General features: G+C 36.0%; 1 protein-coding gene across 1 annotated transcript in view; it reads right to left on the bottom strand.

Moving 5' to 3' along the window:
* Positions 1–12,791: 12,791 nt before the first annotated feature.
* The window catches only part of LOC306882584 (uncharacterized protein), a gene marked incomplete at its 5' end in the record, with an annotated part of 64,156 nt that continues 61,268 nt past the window's right edge, over positions 12,792–15,679 (bottom strand). Inside the window, 2 exons of the mRNA XM_079437302.1 lie at positions 12,792–13,838; positions 14,599–14,706. Coding sequence (XP_079293428.1) covers positions 13,597–13,838; positions 14,599–14,706 — 350 coding nt within the window. The 3' untranslated portion in view covers positions 12,792–13,596. The remainder of the gene's footprint in view (positions 13,839–14,598; positions 14,707–15,679) is intronic.

Raw genomic sequence — 15,679 nt, 5'->3', positions numbered from 1 at the left:
ATGATAACTATAAAGATTACGATAAAGATATAGAAAATTCGCTTTCAATATTAAAGAATAGTCCCCACCACAGCTATAACGATAAATGCACAGAGAAACAATATAATTGAAATCACTTTCAAAACTATTTTTTCCAGCTGATAAACGATAAAAAACGAATTGCCAGTTGCTAGGGTGCATTAGTGTGTAAAAACATAATATTCCTAGTTACTGCTAGTTAGTTAACTTTCAACAAGCATTTATGGGGTCTCGCAACATGTTTTAAAAGTCAAATAACATTCACAACCTATTTTGCTTACAAATTCTGATGCAAGTAAGAATGTGAAGGTAAGAACATGTCCTCTGTGAACAGCCCCTGAAAAGTGTTAAAGGGGTCCTGTTATGCTTTTTCACTTTTTGAATTTTAGTCAGTGTGTAGTGTGTATGTTTGGGCATAAAAATATCTATGAAGTTACAAATCTCAAAGCCCACTCCAAAGGGAAATATTTTTGAGGGAAGAAAATACCTTTTCAAGAACTACAACGAATGGCTCGTTTGGACTACAGCATTGTTTCCTGTATTTGTGATATCACAAAAATAAATCCCGCCTACGAAGGTTTGAATGGTTGAGGGATAGGGAGAACGCTTGGTTGAGCACTGCACGTTTCAAAATCGAAACCTGGTGCAGGTGTTTTTATATCACTGTATTTCTGAAGGAAACCGACTGTTTTCAGAAAATTATGGATGTCATTTTCATTTCATCTTGCATGAGCAGAGTTCGTGAGTGGAGATTTGCTTTGTGTACAGCGTTACCGAGGAAACCTCGATCTCTGCCGCTCCAACAGCGCCTCCTGCTGGCAGAGAATTAATTTGCATATATATGCGCCGCCACAAATAGTGTAAATCTGTGGGACTATGGTATAAATAAATTCAACTGTATAACAGTTTCACTGCAATTCATGTTATAATGTTATAATTAAAGAACAATAACCATAATACATATTACCTTTGCACTTATCTGTACATAGTAAATGCAGTTATTTTTAAGCTGTTGTTGATATCCGATCTAAAATGTGATTTAGCCAAAAAAACACAACAACAATAACATTACCACTTTAATATGTCTTGCAATATCCGTGCGTGCAAAGATTCTGCGCGATCCACTTGTTCAATATTCTCGGGGTCTGAATTGATAGCAATATTGATGAACTTGCTGTTTTGGCAAGGGGCGGGGCAGTACTGAAACAAGCTGTTCACAAATCACAACGCACTGGGACAGCTAACCAATCACAACAGATTTCGTTTTTCGGAAGGCGGGCCTTCATCAAACCCGGAACTAATCGAGCCATTTGTGCCAGGCTGGGGAGAAAGGTATTGTAATAATGTCAATTATGTGAAAAATAATGCGATTTTCGAACCACCAAGCATGAGAGCATGTTCTAGTACACCCCCAAATCAAAATCAAGACTTTGTAAAAAGAGCATAAGAGGACCCCTTTAAACATAACTTTTAAAGAACCACACAGCCACTGTCATGTCCAGTGTTCCTCCTGAAATATCGCCGGACATCAAAACAAGTTCATGTCTCTGAATCTCAGTGTGTGTTTGTACCAGGTCATTTGAAGGTGATGGGCTGCAAAGGCCAGACAGATTGAGAAGGGGATTGTGGGTAGAGCTGTGGCCGTCAGGGGACTGGTGATGCTGTTCTCTTAAAGGCGGTGCCAATGTCCCGCAGCGGCAGCACAGATGGATTACATAATAGCGCTGACGGGGGCCGTGCCAACTCCTGTCCCGTATCTCACCCACTGCGACAGAGATTACTGACCCTATATGCATTGGTCTTCCAAGATTCATCCCTTTAACTAGCCTCACATCATCTTGCATAACCAACCATTTCACATGAAATGATATTTAGAAACTCACTAATAGAGACAATATATTTACACTTTACAATATTTTAGAGTTGCATAGGGGCAGAAAATTTCAGCTAAATTTCTGGAAACTTTCCAACAAAATTCCAAAAGTTTCCAAAAAAAATCCATGGAATGTTTCTGGAAACTTACCAGAAATTCTCTTTGCAACCCTATTTGCCCTTGCAAACTCACCACCACATTACTACGGTGTTGTGGGAGGCTCTCAGGATGTTTGGAGTGTTTTGTAACATGCAGTTAGAGTGTTCATGGGTGGTTGCTAGGTCATTTCTAAGTAATTGTTAAGTAGATGTTAATATATTGATATGCAAGCACTAGGGCAGGGGTGTCAAACTCAGTTCCTGGAGGGCCACAGCCCTGCAGAATTAGTCCCAACCCTGCTTCAGCACACATACCCATGTAGTTTGGATCAGGTGTGTTTAATTAGGGTTGGAGCTAAACTCTACGGGGCTGTGGCCCTCCAGGAACTGAGTTTTACACCCCTGCACTAAGGTATATTGGGGGTTATTATGCAGTTACTAGGGTATTCGGGGTGTTTGCATTGCTAGATTGTTGCTTTTGCCAAGGCATTCTGAGAGGTTGTTAGTGTATTGCTATGTGATTGCTAGGATGTTTTGGATAGTTGCTAGGGTATTGCGATCTCTAAAATAATGTTTCCTTAGATTTTCTCCACTGTATAATGGTCTGGTAGGCGATTGCTTCGAATAGTAATTGAATTATATTTGACGTAAATATTGAAATATTAGCCTACTAATGATTCTGCATAAATGTTGACTCATTCCTTTTTTATATGGACTAATAGCATTTAACAAGAGCATCATGACACCTAATGATTTTCTATCCTGTTTTTTATTCATTTTCCTCTAAAACTGCTTTCAGTGGCTTTCCCTTGTGCGCACTGAAGTGAGTTTAGCCTTACTGAAAATGGATAGAAGCAATTTCCATAAGTCTACTTTATCGGAGCTTGCAGAAGAGTCTTGGTCAAAAACTGGAGCTTCTGCCCATAAGAGCTGCTCCATCCGGTGCCAGCACATACAGATGGTGTGTGTGTACGCGAGTGTTTCTTCACTCATTGACAGAGCTGTGTCACGAGTCCGGGTCCTGCACTCCTCCCTGGCGCCACAGGAGGCCGCCATCTCCCGTTCTCTCGGACTCATCTCCCATATCACTTACACCTGCCACATAACACACACCTGCCGCATCATCATGACACTCAGGACACCCACAGCTGTTTCCCATTTGTCTCTGACTATTTAGTATCCCCTCTCCCACTACTCTGCCTGGGTTCATTATTTGTCTTGCCATGTCGTCTACCATTGTTTTGAAGTGTTTGTTGTGCCGTGTTGGCCTTTATTTATATTAATAAATACCTTACCTGCATTTGGACCCTGTCTACGTCTGTTCACGCCTTTACCCGGGGCGTACCGTGACAAGCTGTCAACACAAAGCCTTACTAAATAAGCATGCTTGGGCACCTTTGAATCGCCTTTCATTTCCATATCGCTGACATGCATTCATGGAGGGCAGACGCTAAATGTCTAACCCCTCCTTGCAAATGTCTGAATGAGGCCTGGGCCGGGGGGGGTTTACAGTCTGGGGTGTATAGTGAAGAGCGAGGGATCTTTTGTGAGCACCTTTTTAATATATTATAGTGTACAACGAGCTTCCTCGCATATTGAGATGAATCACAACAGACAGGCGTGCTACCAATTAACTGATGCCTCAGAGTACAACAAATGAGAGATGGACACCGGACAAAAGCAGCATTTGGAGAGTAAAGAGACGGCAGCATGTATTGGTCTAAGATATTGAATTATTAAATGCATAAAAGATAGACTTTGGAAATGAAAGACAGCACAATCGTTTGGTCACAAGGATGGAACAGAATTCAGAGGTCTTTTTAAAAAAAAGCTACACTTTTTATCTTCATGCTTAACTGTTATCATGTAATGTTAATTATAATGCAAATAAAACGATGATATGCAAACAGAAAAAATAATAGCCTGTCATTTTAGTGATTTATTTATCTGCTACAATAATGTAATGCTTTTGAATGATCTTAATTTTTCTGTAAATATTGATAGCAATTTATTTATTTTGTTATTGAATTATTAGATAATTTTCTGTAAATACTGATTGCAATATTTTAATGTTTGTTATATTGAATTATTAGATCAAGTCAAATACAGATTGTTAACAGATTAACGGATTTATATTTATGTCAGATTTAACCCTTTGTTTGCATATTAATTATTTGCAGTTAATCATATTACAGTGCAGATATGTTTTTAACTGACTGCTCCAAAACAGACAAAACTGTTTATCAGATTTATTGTCACAGATCGACCAGGCTCTGTGACAATCTGTGTGTGTGTGTGTGTGTGCATGTTTATGTGGTTTATGAGGACACAAATTTGTATAATGACATGGGTATGACAGAAGTATTACAATATGAAGGTGGTTTATGAGGACACTGCCTATGTCCCCGTAATTCAAAAGGCTTAAAAAAAAACATACTAAATGGTGTTTTTTTTTTTATCTAAAAATGCACAAAGTCTCCTGTGAGGACTAAGTTTAGGTGTAGGGTTGGTGTAGGGCAATAGCACACACAGTTTGTTCAGTATAAAAACCATTACGCCTATGGAGAGTCCCCAGAAACCACAAAAACCAACGTGTGTGTGTGTGTGTGTGTGTGTACATACCTCTTGTGTTTCCTCCAAGTGTTGTCGTCGTCCGTGTCCAGGATCCAGATCCTTCTCCCGAGTCTCTGTCCAGCCAGAAGTAAGGTGTGTGGCACCATCGAGATCCACGAGCTCCTGTCAAGACACCAAGATCAGTCATTCAAGTATCCAGTCATCTCAAAGTATCTGCTATCACCGCTCATCAGCTTTAATAAATCTTACCTTTTTACAATCTCTCGTGTTGAGAGTCCCCTTCCGTAACATTTATATTTCTATCATATTTACACTTAACCATTTGTTTGCACAAAAAACAGCTTATTAGATTTATATTTATATTGGATTTACATATTTAACCCTTTGTTTGCATACTGACTTATTTGCAATTAGCTATTTAAATGACAATTTAACCAATTACTGTTCTTAAATATTTTTACAGCTCAAATACAGACACAACTGTTTATGAGATCTATATTATATTAACATCAGATTTGCACATTTAAACCTTTCCTTTAATGCTGTCTGTTGTGGCTCATATGAAAGAGCAGAACAAAAGTACAAAAGATCACAAAAACAGAAGTTTCCTCTAAAAGTGCTGTGAGCCATGTTGACTCGAGGACACATATACATCACTACCCCTCAAAACACGCGTGTAGAGTTTCACCTTTGAAGCCACTCAGATCAAAGCAACTGAGGAAGACCACAGTAAAGAGATGTAAAAGCACAGATCACTGGAGAGCCCAACACACGAGACCAGACACCTGTTCATGAGCCAAACACTCTCACATCTATTCAGAAACAAGCTATGAGAATAAATGAGTGTGATGAAGTAAAGTTAGACTGCGGGTTAACCATTTGCATGCATCTCTGGTACAACTTATTAGAAGGTCTCTCAATATATTACAAAAATCCTTTTGAATCATCCTTCAGTTTGCACAAATTGGTTTCATAGTAATGCATATACAATGGACATCTGTGGTGCAAGACATTCAAATGCACTCTTAAGATATAGCCTAAATGTTATGCATGTTATCATGACACTAACGTAATGAAATCGCTTACTAGCCTTGTCAAGTTCTCCAGGACTCTGTCATGACCACGTGAAAATGGTAAACCTGGTAACTTTCACTTGACACACAGAAAAAGAAAGGGACGTGATGTCCACAAACTATCCTCAGAGGCAAAGCAGTTCAGTTGCTGTTCAAATTTCAATTTAAAATCTTACTATAAATTGTGATTCTCATACTCAAATAAATCGAAATAAAATGCAGTATCCATTGTATGTGCATTACTGTAATTACTGTAAATTTGTTTTTTTTTATCAATGTTAATGACAATGCAAATAAAGTGATGTGCAAACAAAACTAATCTTTTCATTTTTATGATTTATCTTTATTTGGAGATATCTTGTTTTTTTATAAATATTGTTTGCATATTGAATTATTTGTAGTTAGTTACTGAAATTCTAATGAATTCAGTTCATTTTTAAATCGTTTGACAGGTAAAATACAGATGAATCTGCCTATGTGATTTATATTTATATTAGATTTACACATTTAACACTTTGCATATTGATTAGTTTGTAATTAGTTAATCAAACTATAATTAATTCAGTTTTTTTATTGACAGTTCAAATACAGACACATCAGCTAATCAGCTTTATTTATACCAGATTTACACATTTAACCATTTGTTTGCATATTAAATTGTTATTAGTTCATCAAATTATAATTCAGTTATTTTTTAATTGACAGTTCAAATACAGACAAAACTAAACAGGTTTACATCATTACACACATTTTATTTGATCTATGCAGACTTTCTATTTTTGTGACTGGCAGATCACCATTGAGCATTTTATGCAAAAATGACCTGAAATGCTTTTTAACATTTCTGATAACACTTCTGCTATAATACTGACTCACAGACGTCTATTGTAAGTGCATTACTGTAAACACAATGTATGCGTACAAACTGAGAGCCAAGAAAATGTTTTCCTATATCTCAAATAGAGCATGATGCTTGCAAAAAAGTCCCAAGAAATGCATCAAATGTATATTTTGAATGTGATGTAATGCAAAGTATCTACCAAATGCATGAATGTGAAATTGAGACAAATGCTGCATGCACATAGAGCAACTTTAACTTTTTAACTAATTCTCTGACTATTTCTTTGTGATTTTATGAAGTGTTTGCATCAGTGAAGAGCTCTTGTTTTTCAGTCTTTTCCATCTGACAAACACATCCTGATTGCCCTGGGACGCAATATAGGATTCCAGCCTCCTCATATGAATCAGTGGATACTGAGAGAGGCCGTGACCTCTGAGGAACTGGCCAGCAGTAACAATAACAAGAGAGACGGTCAGAAACGGCCCTCAGGGACACATTTGGACAGAGAGTTCCCCATGACACCGGGTCAAACCCTTCAGCTCGATCTCACAGAAAAGAACATATTAAAATTACAAGAGGAGTCTGTTGAAAGTTAGCTTGTCTTCCATTAAATTGTGATTTTTTGCCCATGCATAACTAGATTTAACTCACCACCAAGATGTTCTGTAAAATCCACTAAATCCATCACAGAAACATTATTGTATATATTGTAGAGTTATTTATTTATTATGTCTCTTATGCTCACCAAGGCTGCATTTAATTGATCAAAAATCCAGTAAAATATTAATATTGTAAAATATTTTTACAATTTAAAATAGCTGTTTTATATTTAAATATCTGTTAAAATGTAATTTATTTCGGTGATCAAAGCTGTATTTTCAGCATCATTACTCCAGTCTTTAGTGTCACATGATCCTTCAGAAATCATTCTAAGATGCTGATTTGCTGCTCAAGAAACATTTCTGATTGTTTAACTATTCAGAAGTTTGGGATCTGTAAGATAAAAAAAAAAAAATATTAAATTAAAACTTTTATTCATCAAGGATGCATTAACTCGATCAAAAGTGACGGTAAAGACAAGTTATAAAAGATTTTTTTCTATTCATCAAAAAATCCTGCAAAAAGTGTATCATAGTTTCCACAAAAATATGAAGCAGCAGAACTGTTTTCAACATTTTTAATAATAGATCATGTTTATGAGCAGTAAATATCAGCATATTACGTAGCATGATTTCTGAAGGATCATGTGACACTAAAGACTGGAGAAATGATGCTAAAAATTCAGTTTTGATCACAGAAATAAATTACATTTTAAAATAGATTCAAATTGAAAACTGTTATTTAAAATTGTAATAATATTTCGCAATTTTTACTGTTGTTACTGTATATTTAGTCAAATAAATCCTGCCATGGTGAGCAAAAGAGTCTTATTTCAAACATTAAAAAAATCATAATTATTCCAAACGTTTGACCAGTATATTAAAATAACCCTTAATAAATCCTTCATAAAATTAAGTATTTCTTTATTTCAGGCAAGGAGACAAATTATTGAGAATGTGAGACGCCTGTTAGTGCACATTGATTTTTTTCTTTTTTGTCCCAAAGAGTCGAGTGAGTTTGACCTGTGGCGTGATCGAATGTTGACAGCGGTGCAGGGTACAGGAGCGGGCCGTGACCTCGGTGACACACGCCCCTCTGCTCTCCAGTTCAGCCCTTCTGATGACCGGCAGAGAAAGACCTCGATTGTGCTTTCATCGGCGTAATTGACTAGTGAGCACCAGTCAATGGTCTTTTTAAACACTCTCCGCTCATTTATCAACATCATGGAGTAAAAGTGACAGCAGGACGTCAGATAAGAGAATTTTGGACCCCACTAGATAATGATTTAAATATCAACTTTGTCTCATATGGAGAATGAAAATCAATAGAGAGCTATGAATGAGTATGGCAGCTCAGATAAAGCAAAATTCTCCTTATTTTCTGTATTTAATCTTTAAAAAAAATCTCATTTGTTATTTTCATTCCTGTGGGAGGCTTTTAATGGCCACAGAAGAATGTCTTTTTTGAAAGTCCTTGAGAGTTTTTAAGTCTTCATTGATTCATCATGAGCGTCAGGGATCAAACTGGGTGAGACGTGATGTGGACGGATGGGAAAATAGCAGCGATGCTGAACTTCACTCATGTAAACAACTGACTCGCTCAAATAATGAGTCATTGACAGAGAAGTGGATTTAATGAATGTCCTGTCTCGCTTATGTCAGGCATACAGCCATACACACACACTTAATGAAAAACAGGAGCCAACACACACACACACACACACACACGAAAGTTCAAAAGTTTGGGGCCAAGATTTGTTTTTAAGTAATTCATATTTTACACTATAAATTGATCAAAAGTGACAGACTTTGCATTCATCAAATTCAGAGAAAAAAAAAGTATCAGTTTTTGCAAACATTAAGCAGCGTGACTATTTTTAACATTGCCTCTGCAATATTCTGGTCTCCTGTATATACACAATATGATATTTAATATTCTAGTCGAGTATGGGGAAAAAATCCAGTCACATTCCAACAAATGTAAACATTAAAAGTCATTTTAAAAAAACACAAATTTTACAAATTGCCATATCAAGAGAGATTAAAATATGCCAGAGACTTGAGGCCAATGAGCAACCCATAGCCACATGCTAAAAATGCTTTTAAATAACTTTTAATGCTTTATGTGTCCTATATTAAAGATTTGCATTTGTTTTCTGTATCAGAAGCAATAGCTACATCTGACTGGGTTTTTTCCTTTTGTTTACTTGACTAGACTATTGATTCAATATTAAGTATGGAAAATATTATTGAATCTCGTATTGCATTTACAGGGCCGGTGCTGAATGATGTTGCAGCGATTTACACACCATACTGTTATGTCCCATTAAATAAGCTCCGTCCCTTTGCACTTGGCACATTTTGAGTACTTAATGCACTCTAATCCGACATTGACCATGTGATGAAAGCCATTGTTTGAGCACTTTTACCCCCCGCTGTCAGTGGGTCCGGGACACCCGGATTTAACGCTGATCTTCTTTTGTTTCGCATCCCGCTCGCTTCATTTCGAGTGGCGACTGTACCGTCTCTTATCATTTTAACATGAAATGCGCACCAATTATATATGCGGAGACTCTTTGAAAGCTTAAAGGGATTGGAGGGGCATCCAGCTTCCAGTCATAACAGCTTTTCATATGCAAACGCACGAGCTCAGCATCGACCTCTGAGGGTTTGGGGCCCAAGCCGGAAGGCTCAGATCTCCTCCACGCTGTTTTAATGATTATTGTGCAGGCTTTCTTACTGTGTTTATCTGTAGTTGCCAAAGGCTTTTCATTGCTTATACAAAACACATTTTGCTGTTTTTACAAACCACAGTATAAAAATGCACAATTTACTTTTAATATTGTCAATCAGATCTACACAAACCACAAAACCTGTGCAACCTAATGTAGTTAAACCCGACTCATTTCAATTAATTACAGGCTAACTATATCATAGATTTCCATATAGTAAAATACATTTCGTTACATTTACATTTAGCAAACAATTTGTGGAACTTTCTGGGAAGGTTAGTTTTTGGTTGTTAAAAAGAACCAACAGAGAACGTTTTTTATTTGGTTCCCAAAAACATTAGCAAATGGACCCTTTTCACATTTAATACACACACACACACCGTGCACACACACAGCAGTGAACACACACACACCGTGAACACACACACCGTGAACACACACCCGGTGCAGTGGGCAGCCATTTATGCTGCGGCGCCCGGGGAGCAGTTGGGGGTTCAGTGCCTTGCTCAAGGGCACCTCAGTCGTGGTATTGAGGGTGGAGAGAGCGCTGGACATTCACTCCCCCCCCCTACAATCCCTGCCGGCCCGAGACTCGAACCCGCAACCTTTGGATTACGAGTCCAACTCTCTAACCTTTAGGCCACAACTTTCCCAGTTAACACCAGTAAAGTATGAAGTACTGCAAGGATCCGTCTTAGGCCCTCTGCTATTTACAATATACTTTACTTTTAGTCATTTAGCAGACGCTTTTATCCAAAGCGACTTACAAATAAGAAACAATATACATGTCACCCCTTGGTAATATTATTAGAAAATAAGGGTGCATGATTTTTGCTATCGTAAAACTGTACATTTCTGCCATGTGGACATCACCTTAACATAATCACCACTGATAAACTACTCCTAAACGTAATGTAGAAACGTTTTAATTTTTTGTGAAGCTGTTTTGCAATGATGTGTATCATGAAAAGCGCAATACAAATAAACATGACTTGAACTGAACTGAAATGCAGTTTCTAGGTGGTTGCATACTGACCAAAGTCCCTGCAATATTCTGGTCTCTAGCATCGGCCCCTGTATATGCAATGCAATACAATATTTCATATTCTAGTCAAGTATGGAAAAAAAAAATTCAGTCCCATTATGTAGCTATTGATTTTGATACAGCATACGAATGCAAATGATTGCAAACGCTCGTTGCAAATGCAATATACAGTAGGTCACACAAAGCATTAAAAGTAATTTTAAAAAGTACAAATAGCCATATCTAGAAACAGAGACCAAAGGCAACCAACTGGGAATGTTAAGCGAATGCTATGCTGAGTATAAATGCAATATGATGCTGTGTGCAAATTTCAGTTATACTTAATCTGCAGTATTTATTAATCCAGTTTATTACTTTTGGACCCTCATAATTGGATGGTAGTTTATGGATGTATATTACTCACTAAAATGATTTCATAACCACCGCAGCGTTTCTGATTTGCCACGTCTTTAAAAAAAAAAAAAAAGCCATAATACGAATAGTCATTGTGCTCATTCAAACTGCTGTAATGACCTTATTTTCTTACAATGCTTATGAAGACATTATTTTCAAGGCACAATTTAACCAATTTGTCACAATCTGAACATATTTCCCACTGTAAAATATCTAAAAAATGCATTACATGTTTAAATTGTGTAAAAATGGTCATAGACATTTAAACCACCAATCTCAAAAGATTGACCCAGAGAGTAAAAAACATTTTCCTATAAAACCATCCTGACACACTGCATTAGTTTAAATACAGAAAGCAACGCTAGAGTATGTGAATCAAATGTTTAGTCTGGAAAAACACACGTTAAAGGCACAGTTGGCCAAAAATGTAAATTACTGTCAACATTTACTCACCCTCAAGCAAATAAATAATGACAGAGCTTTCATTTTTGGTTGAACGAACCCTGTAAGACCACACAGAACTCAAACCAGCCGACACAGAAAAACATGTCAAGCTGACAAATAATATGTGCCAAAACCTGAAATTGCAATCCACACCAAAAACAGAACATACATGAACTGAAAACCACCTCAAGTGGAATGTGGTGGGAACACTGAACACATTACGTATCAAAAGTCTCATATCAGTAGATTCAGTACGGCAGTATTTTATGGCTGTCATCATATCCACAGCAAACTGCACTCATTTATACACACGAAAAAATCTGGCAAATAATGAAATCTCAGCACAGGAAAATGTTGAGGTTGAAAGACGAGTTCATCCATAAATGAAAGTTCACACCAATGATGACATCTATAACTAAAAAGTTTTGATATAACAGTACTAATTTTTAGTGTGAATAGATCATTACTCACCCTCATGATGCTCCTATTTTCTTGTGTTCTTCACTTTTTGAGCTATATTCTATTTCTTTTATACAGCGTTTTGGTACAAGCCTAATTAAACACACCTGAATGAGTTAAAGTTATTAAAGTTGTTAAAAACATATAGGCAGATGTGATGGAGCTAAATTCTGCAACAAAGTGGCCCTTCAGAAGATTTGGATACACATTTTATGTAACAAATGTGGACTGGGTCGGTTGAGCTCCAAAATGATGAAAAAGCACAAAGGGAAGATTTACAGAGAGCAGAGATGCCCAAAACTGACCAGTGATGACCTTTGATTTGGCCCGTCATGCCATATAACAAGAGCCATATTATTTCTAATATTTTATTCTTTCTAATTTATATTTATATTTAATTATTTTTTTAAAACATTATTTTTTTTTGCATTGAAATTAAATTGTGAAAAGTGAATTTTCCTGAAAAATAAATTCCTGATATTTAAATAAAAAAAAATAAAAAACAATAATTAAATTAATTAATTGAACTTGGCGTCCCAAGTTCAAGTCCCAGCTTGTGGACCTTTCCCGCCCCTGCCCCCCTCTTTCTCCCACTTCGCTTCCTGTCTAAATACTCTCCTACTTGAATAAAAAGGGTAAAAATGACAAAAATAAAATCGCTAAAATTAATTTAGTTGGATTTAATAGACCAATATATTATATAATATAATATACTAATATAATTAGTTGGATATAATGCATTTACTTTTGTCCCACAGCCCTCAATCAGGTTTGATTTTTGGACCTTCATATTAAAATGTTTGGGTAGAGAGTAATGACTTAAATTTGTGTCTGTTTCTCAAACAAATCTGTTTATGACTTCAGAGAAATTGGATGAGTCATATGCATTATTGGTAATACTTTTGTGGTGTGTTTTTGTCTTTTTGGAGCTTGACAGACTTCATTGTTCTTTAAATATTTCAGCTTTTTCTTCTCTGCATTTCTCATCTTCTCTAGCTTGTTTCCAAATAGTCTAATAAACCTGCTGGTGTTGCAAATTATGAATGTTGGCTTAGTGATAAAATGTCTTTTGTTCCTCTTTGTAATTTGTTTTGGAGAAAAGTGCAGCTAAATGCATAATGTTCCATGAAAGAAAGAGTCATATGGGTTTGGAACAACATGAGTGTGAGTAAATGATGACATGATTTTCATTTTTGACTAAACCATACATGAGCCCGATATCAAAACCGATATCAAAACCGATATCAAAACCGATATCAAGTGAGAAATTGAAGGAGTGAACATTACACATCTTGCAGCAACACAATCATACAAGATCTCATTCAAAAAAGTATACACAAATGGTTCTCCATCAGATCCATAAATAAATGTAAGAAAAGAGTTTTGAACTTGTGTCCTGCACATGTCAGTCAGGGTCTTTGACCTGCAGTGTCACAGAAAGTGTCCGTCACTCCTTTTTCCAGAAGAACTTCCTGAAGACGGATTTGTTGGGGGGTCGCGGGAGGCTCATGCTCATAGGCAGATCGGAGAAGGACTCCTGCCGGACGCTATTTGGCGAGGCCGTCGCTGTGCTTTTACAGACTGACTGCATCTCACGATCTCCGATGAATAGAGTCACAGAGTAGCTGGAGCAACTGTCCTGGCCTTTGCCTGAAGGGGACACTACAGGCTTGATCCTCTGATATGTGGCTGCAGAGACAAAACAATAAGTACTAAACGTTTTTTAAGGAATAATTACACAATTTTTCTTCCTAGTTTTAATTTCAATAGTAAACCTCTGTTGCCAAAAAAAAAAAAAAAGTTTAATTTTCATCTGATTACATTGTAATTATGTTATTAATGTTTCATGCCTTCATTTGATTACCACAGTTTTGGATAATACATTTTTATTAAACCACACAGTTGACCATAATTTGTTGAAGGTTTATGAATTCAATTGTTTAGTCATGCTTTTTGATTATTAAAACATTAAAACTGAATCCAGAGAAATTAAAACTAAAAACAGATTTAAGAAACAATTTAACAAAAACAAAATGTATTTTATAAGGCCATCTTTTTTGTTGTTGCACTTAAATAAATTGTTGAATTGTATAAGTTTCATGATTTCAATTAATAAAATGCTTTTTGATTACTAACATTTAATTTAATGATCCAGAAAAATTTAATTGGGGGGGGGGGGGGGGGGTGCTTTCATAAAATATTCCATACGGTCCTTAAATGCTTCTTTTTTTTTTTTTTTTTTTTTTACAAGTTTCATAATGTCATGCTTTTTGACTCAAACTGAATTTAACCAGTAAAACACAACCCAGAAATATTAATACAGGAAAAAAAAAAAGAACTTTGGAAAAAATTACAACCGAATTTTGAAAAATAGAACCGATTTCATAGGGCCCTATATTAGTTTAAGTACAACGGAATTCAGTCCTAATTGGATGTGGCTCGGATGTACCCGAGGTAAAGGAGTGTGAGCGTCTCTTTTCGCCGGTACATCCCTGAATGGTGGACACAGAGAATGGTTTCTGTCTCAGAGACTCGCCATGTGAGTCGAACTCATCCTCTACAGAGAGAAAAAAACAAAAAAAACAAACAGAAAATGAATCATTCAACCTCTACAGTACAAGGGCAGACAGTATAAGTGAGTAACAAAGTACTCGAGGTGAGAAATAATGTGACCAAGGTGGAAGTGACAAAATCCAGAGAGCGGAATAGAAGTGCTTCTCCAGAAATAGAAAGCCGCTGACAGCAAACAGATGTGACCATGCCTCATAATGTCTGCTGGAAGCTCCGATCAGCCCCAGAGTCCTCTACTGCCCTCTTTTGGATGTCCAAAACATTTGTCTTGCATATTATTTATTTATTACTTGCATTAGTTGCCAGTGTTGAGGAAGCTACTTTGAAACTGTCAAACTGAAAGCTAAATTTATCTCAGGCATGCTTTCAAATACACTAATGTAGCATACTTAAGATAAATTATATATTCAAAGATTTTCTTTTTTACTGGACAACAAGACAAAATGCTGGTAAGAAAATGTAGTGCAATTTAAAGTAGTTTAACTAGAGTCAAGCTACTAACAAAAGGAGTTAACTATATATTTATACAATTTATAGACATTTATTCGAAATTATATATTTCATAATATACTTTCAGGCACTAAAACAATGAGGTTGTATAAAATACAACTAAAAACTTGAGTAATTTCTATAAATGACCCTATTAAATAGTTATGAACAGCAGCGTTTAACTAAATTTGACTATATATACACAGAATTATACTGTACTATCTATTATTATACTATATACAACATTTCTGTATAAGGATATATATTATATACAGGTACATATAAAAAAATTTGAATATCATGAAAAAGGTCAATATTTTTTGTAAAAAGTGAAAACCATATATTATATAGATTCATTACACAGAGTGAAATATTTCAAGCCTTTATTTCTTGAAATTTTGATGATTATGGCTTACCGATAATGAAAACCCAAAATTCAGTGTCTCAGAAAATTAGAATATTACATAAGA

The sequence above is a fragment of the Barbus barbus genome (assembly GCF_936440315.1).
Source record: "Barbus barbus genome assembly, chromosome: 16".
In the NCBI taxonomy this organism is placed as follows: domain Eukaryota; kingdom Metazoa; phylum Chordata; class Actinopteri; order Cypriniformes; family Cyprinidae; genus Barbus; species Barbus barbus.
Note: the sequence above shows the minus strand (reverse complement) of the source record. Positions and strands in the feature narration are given on the sequence as shown.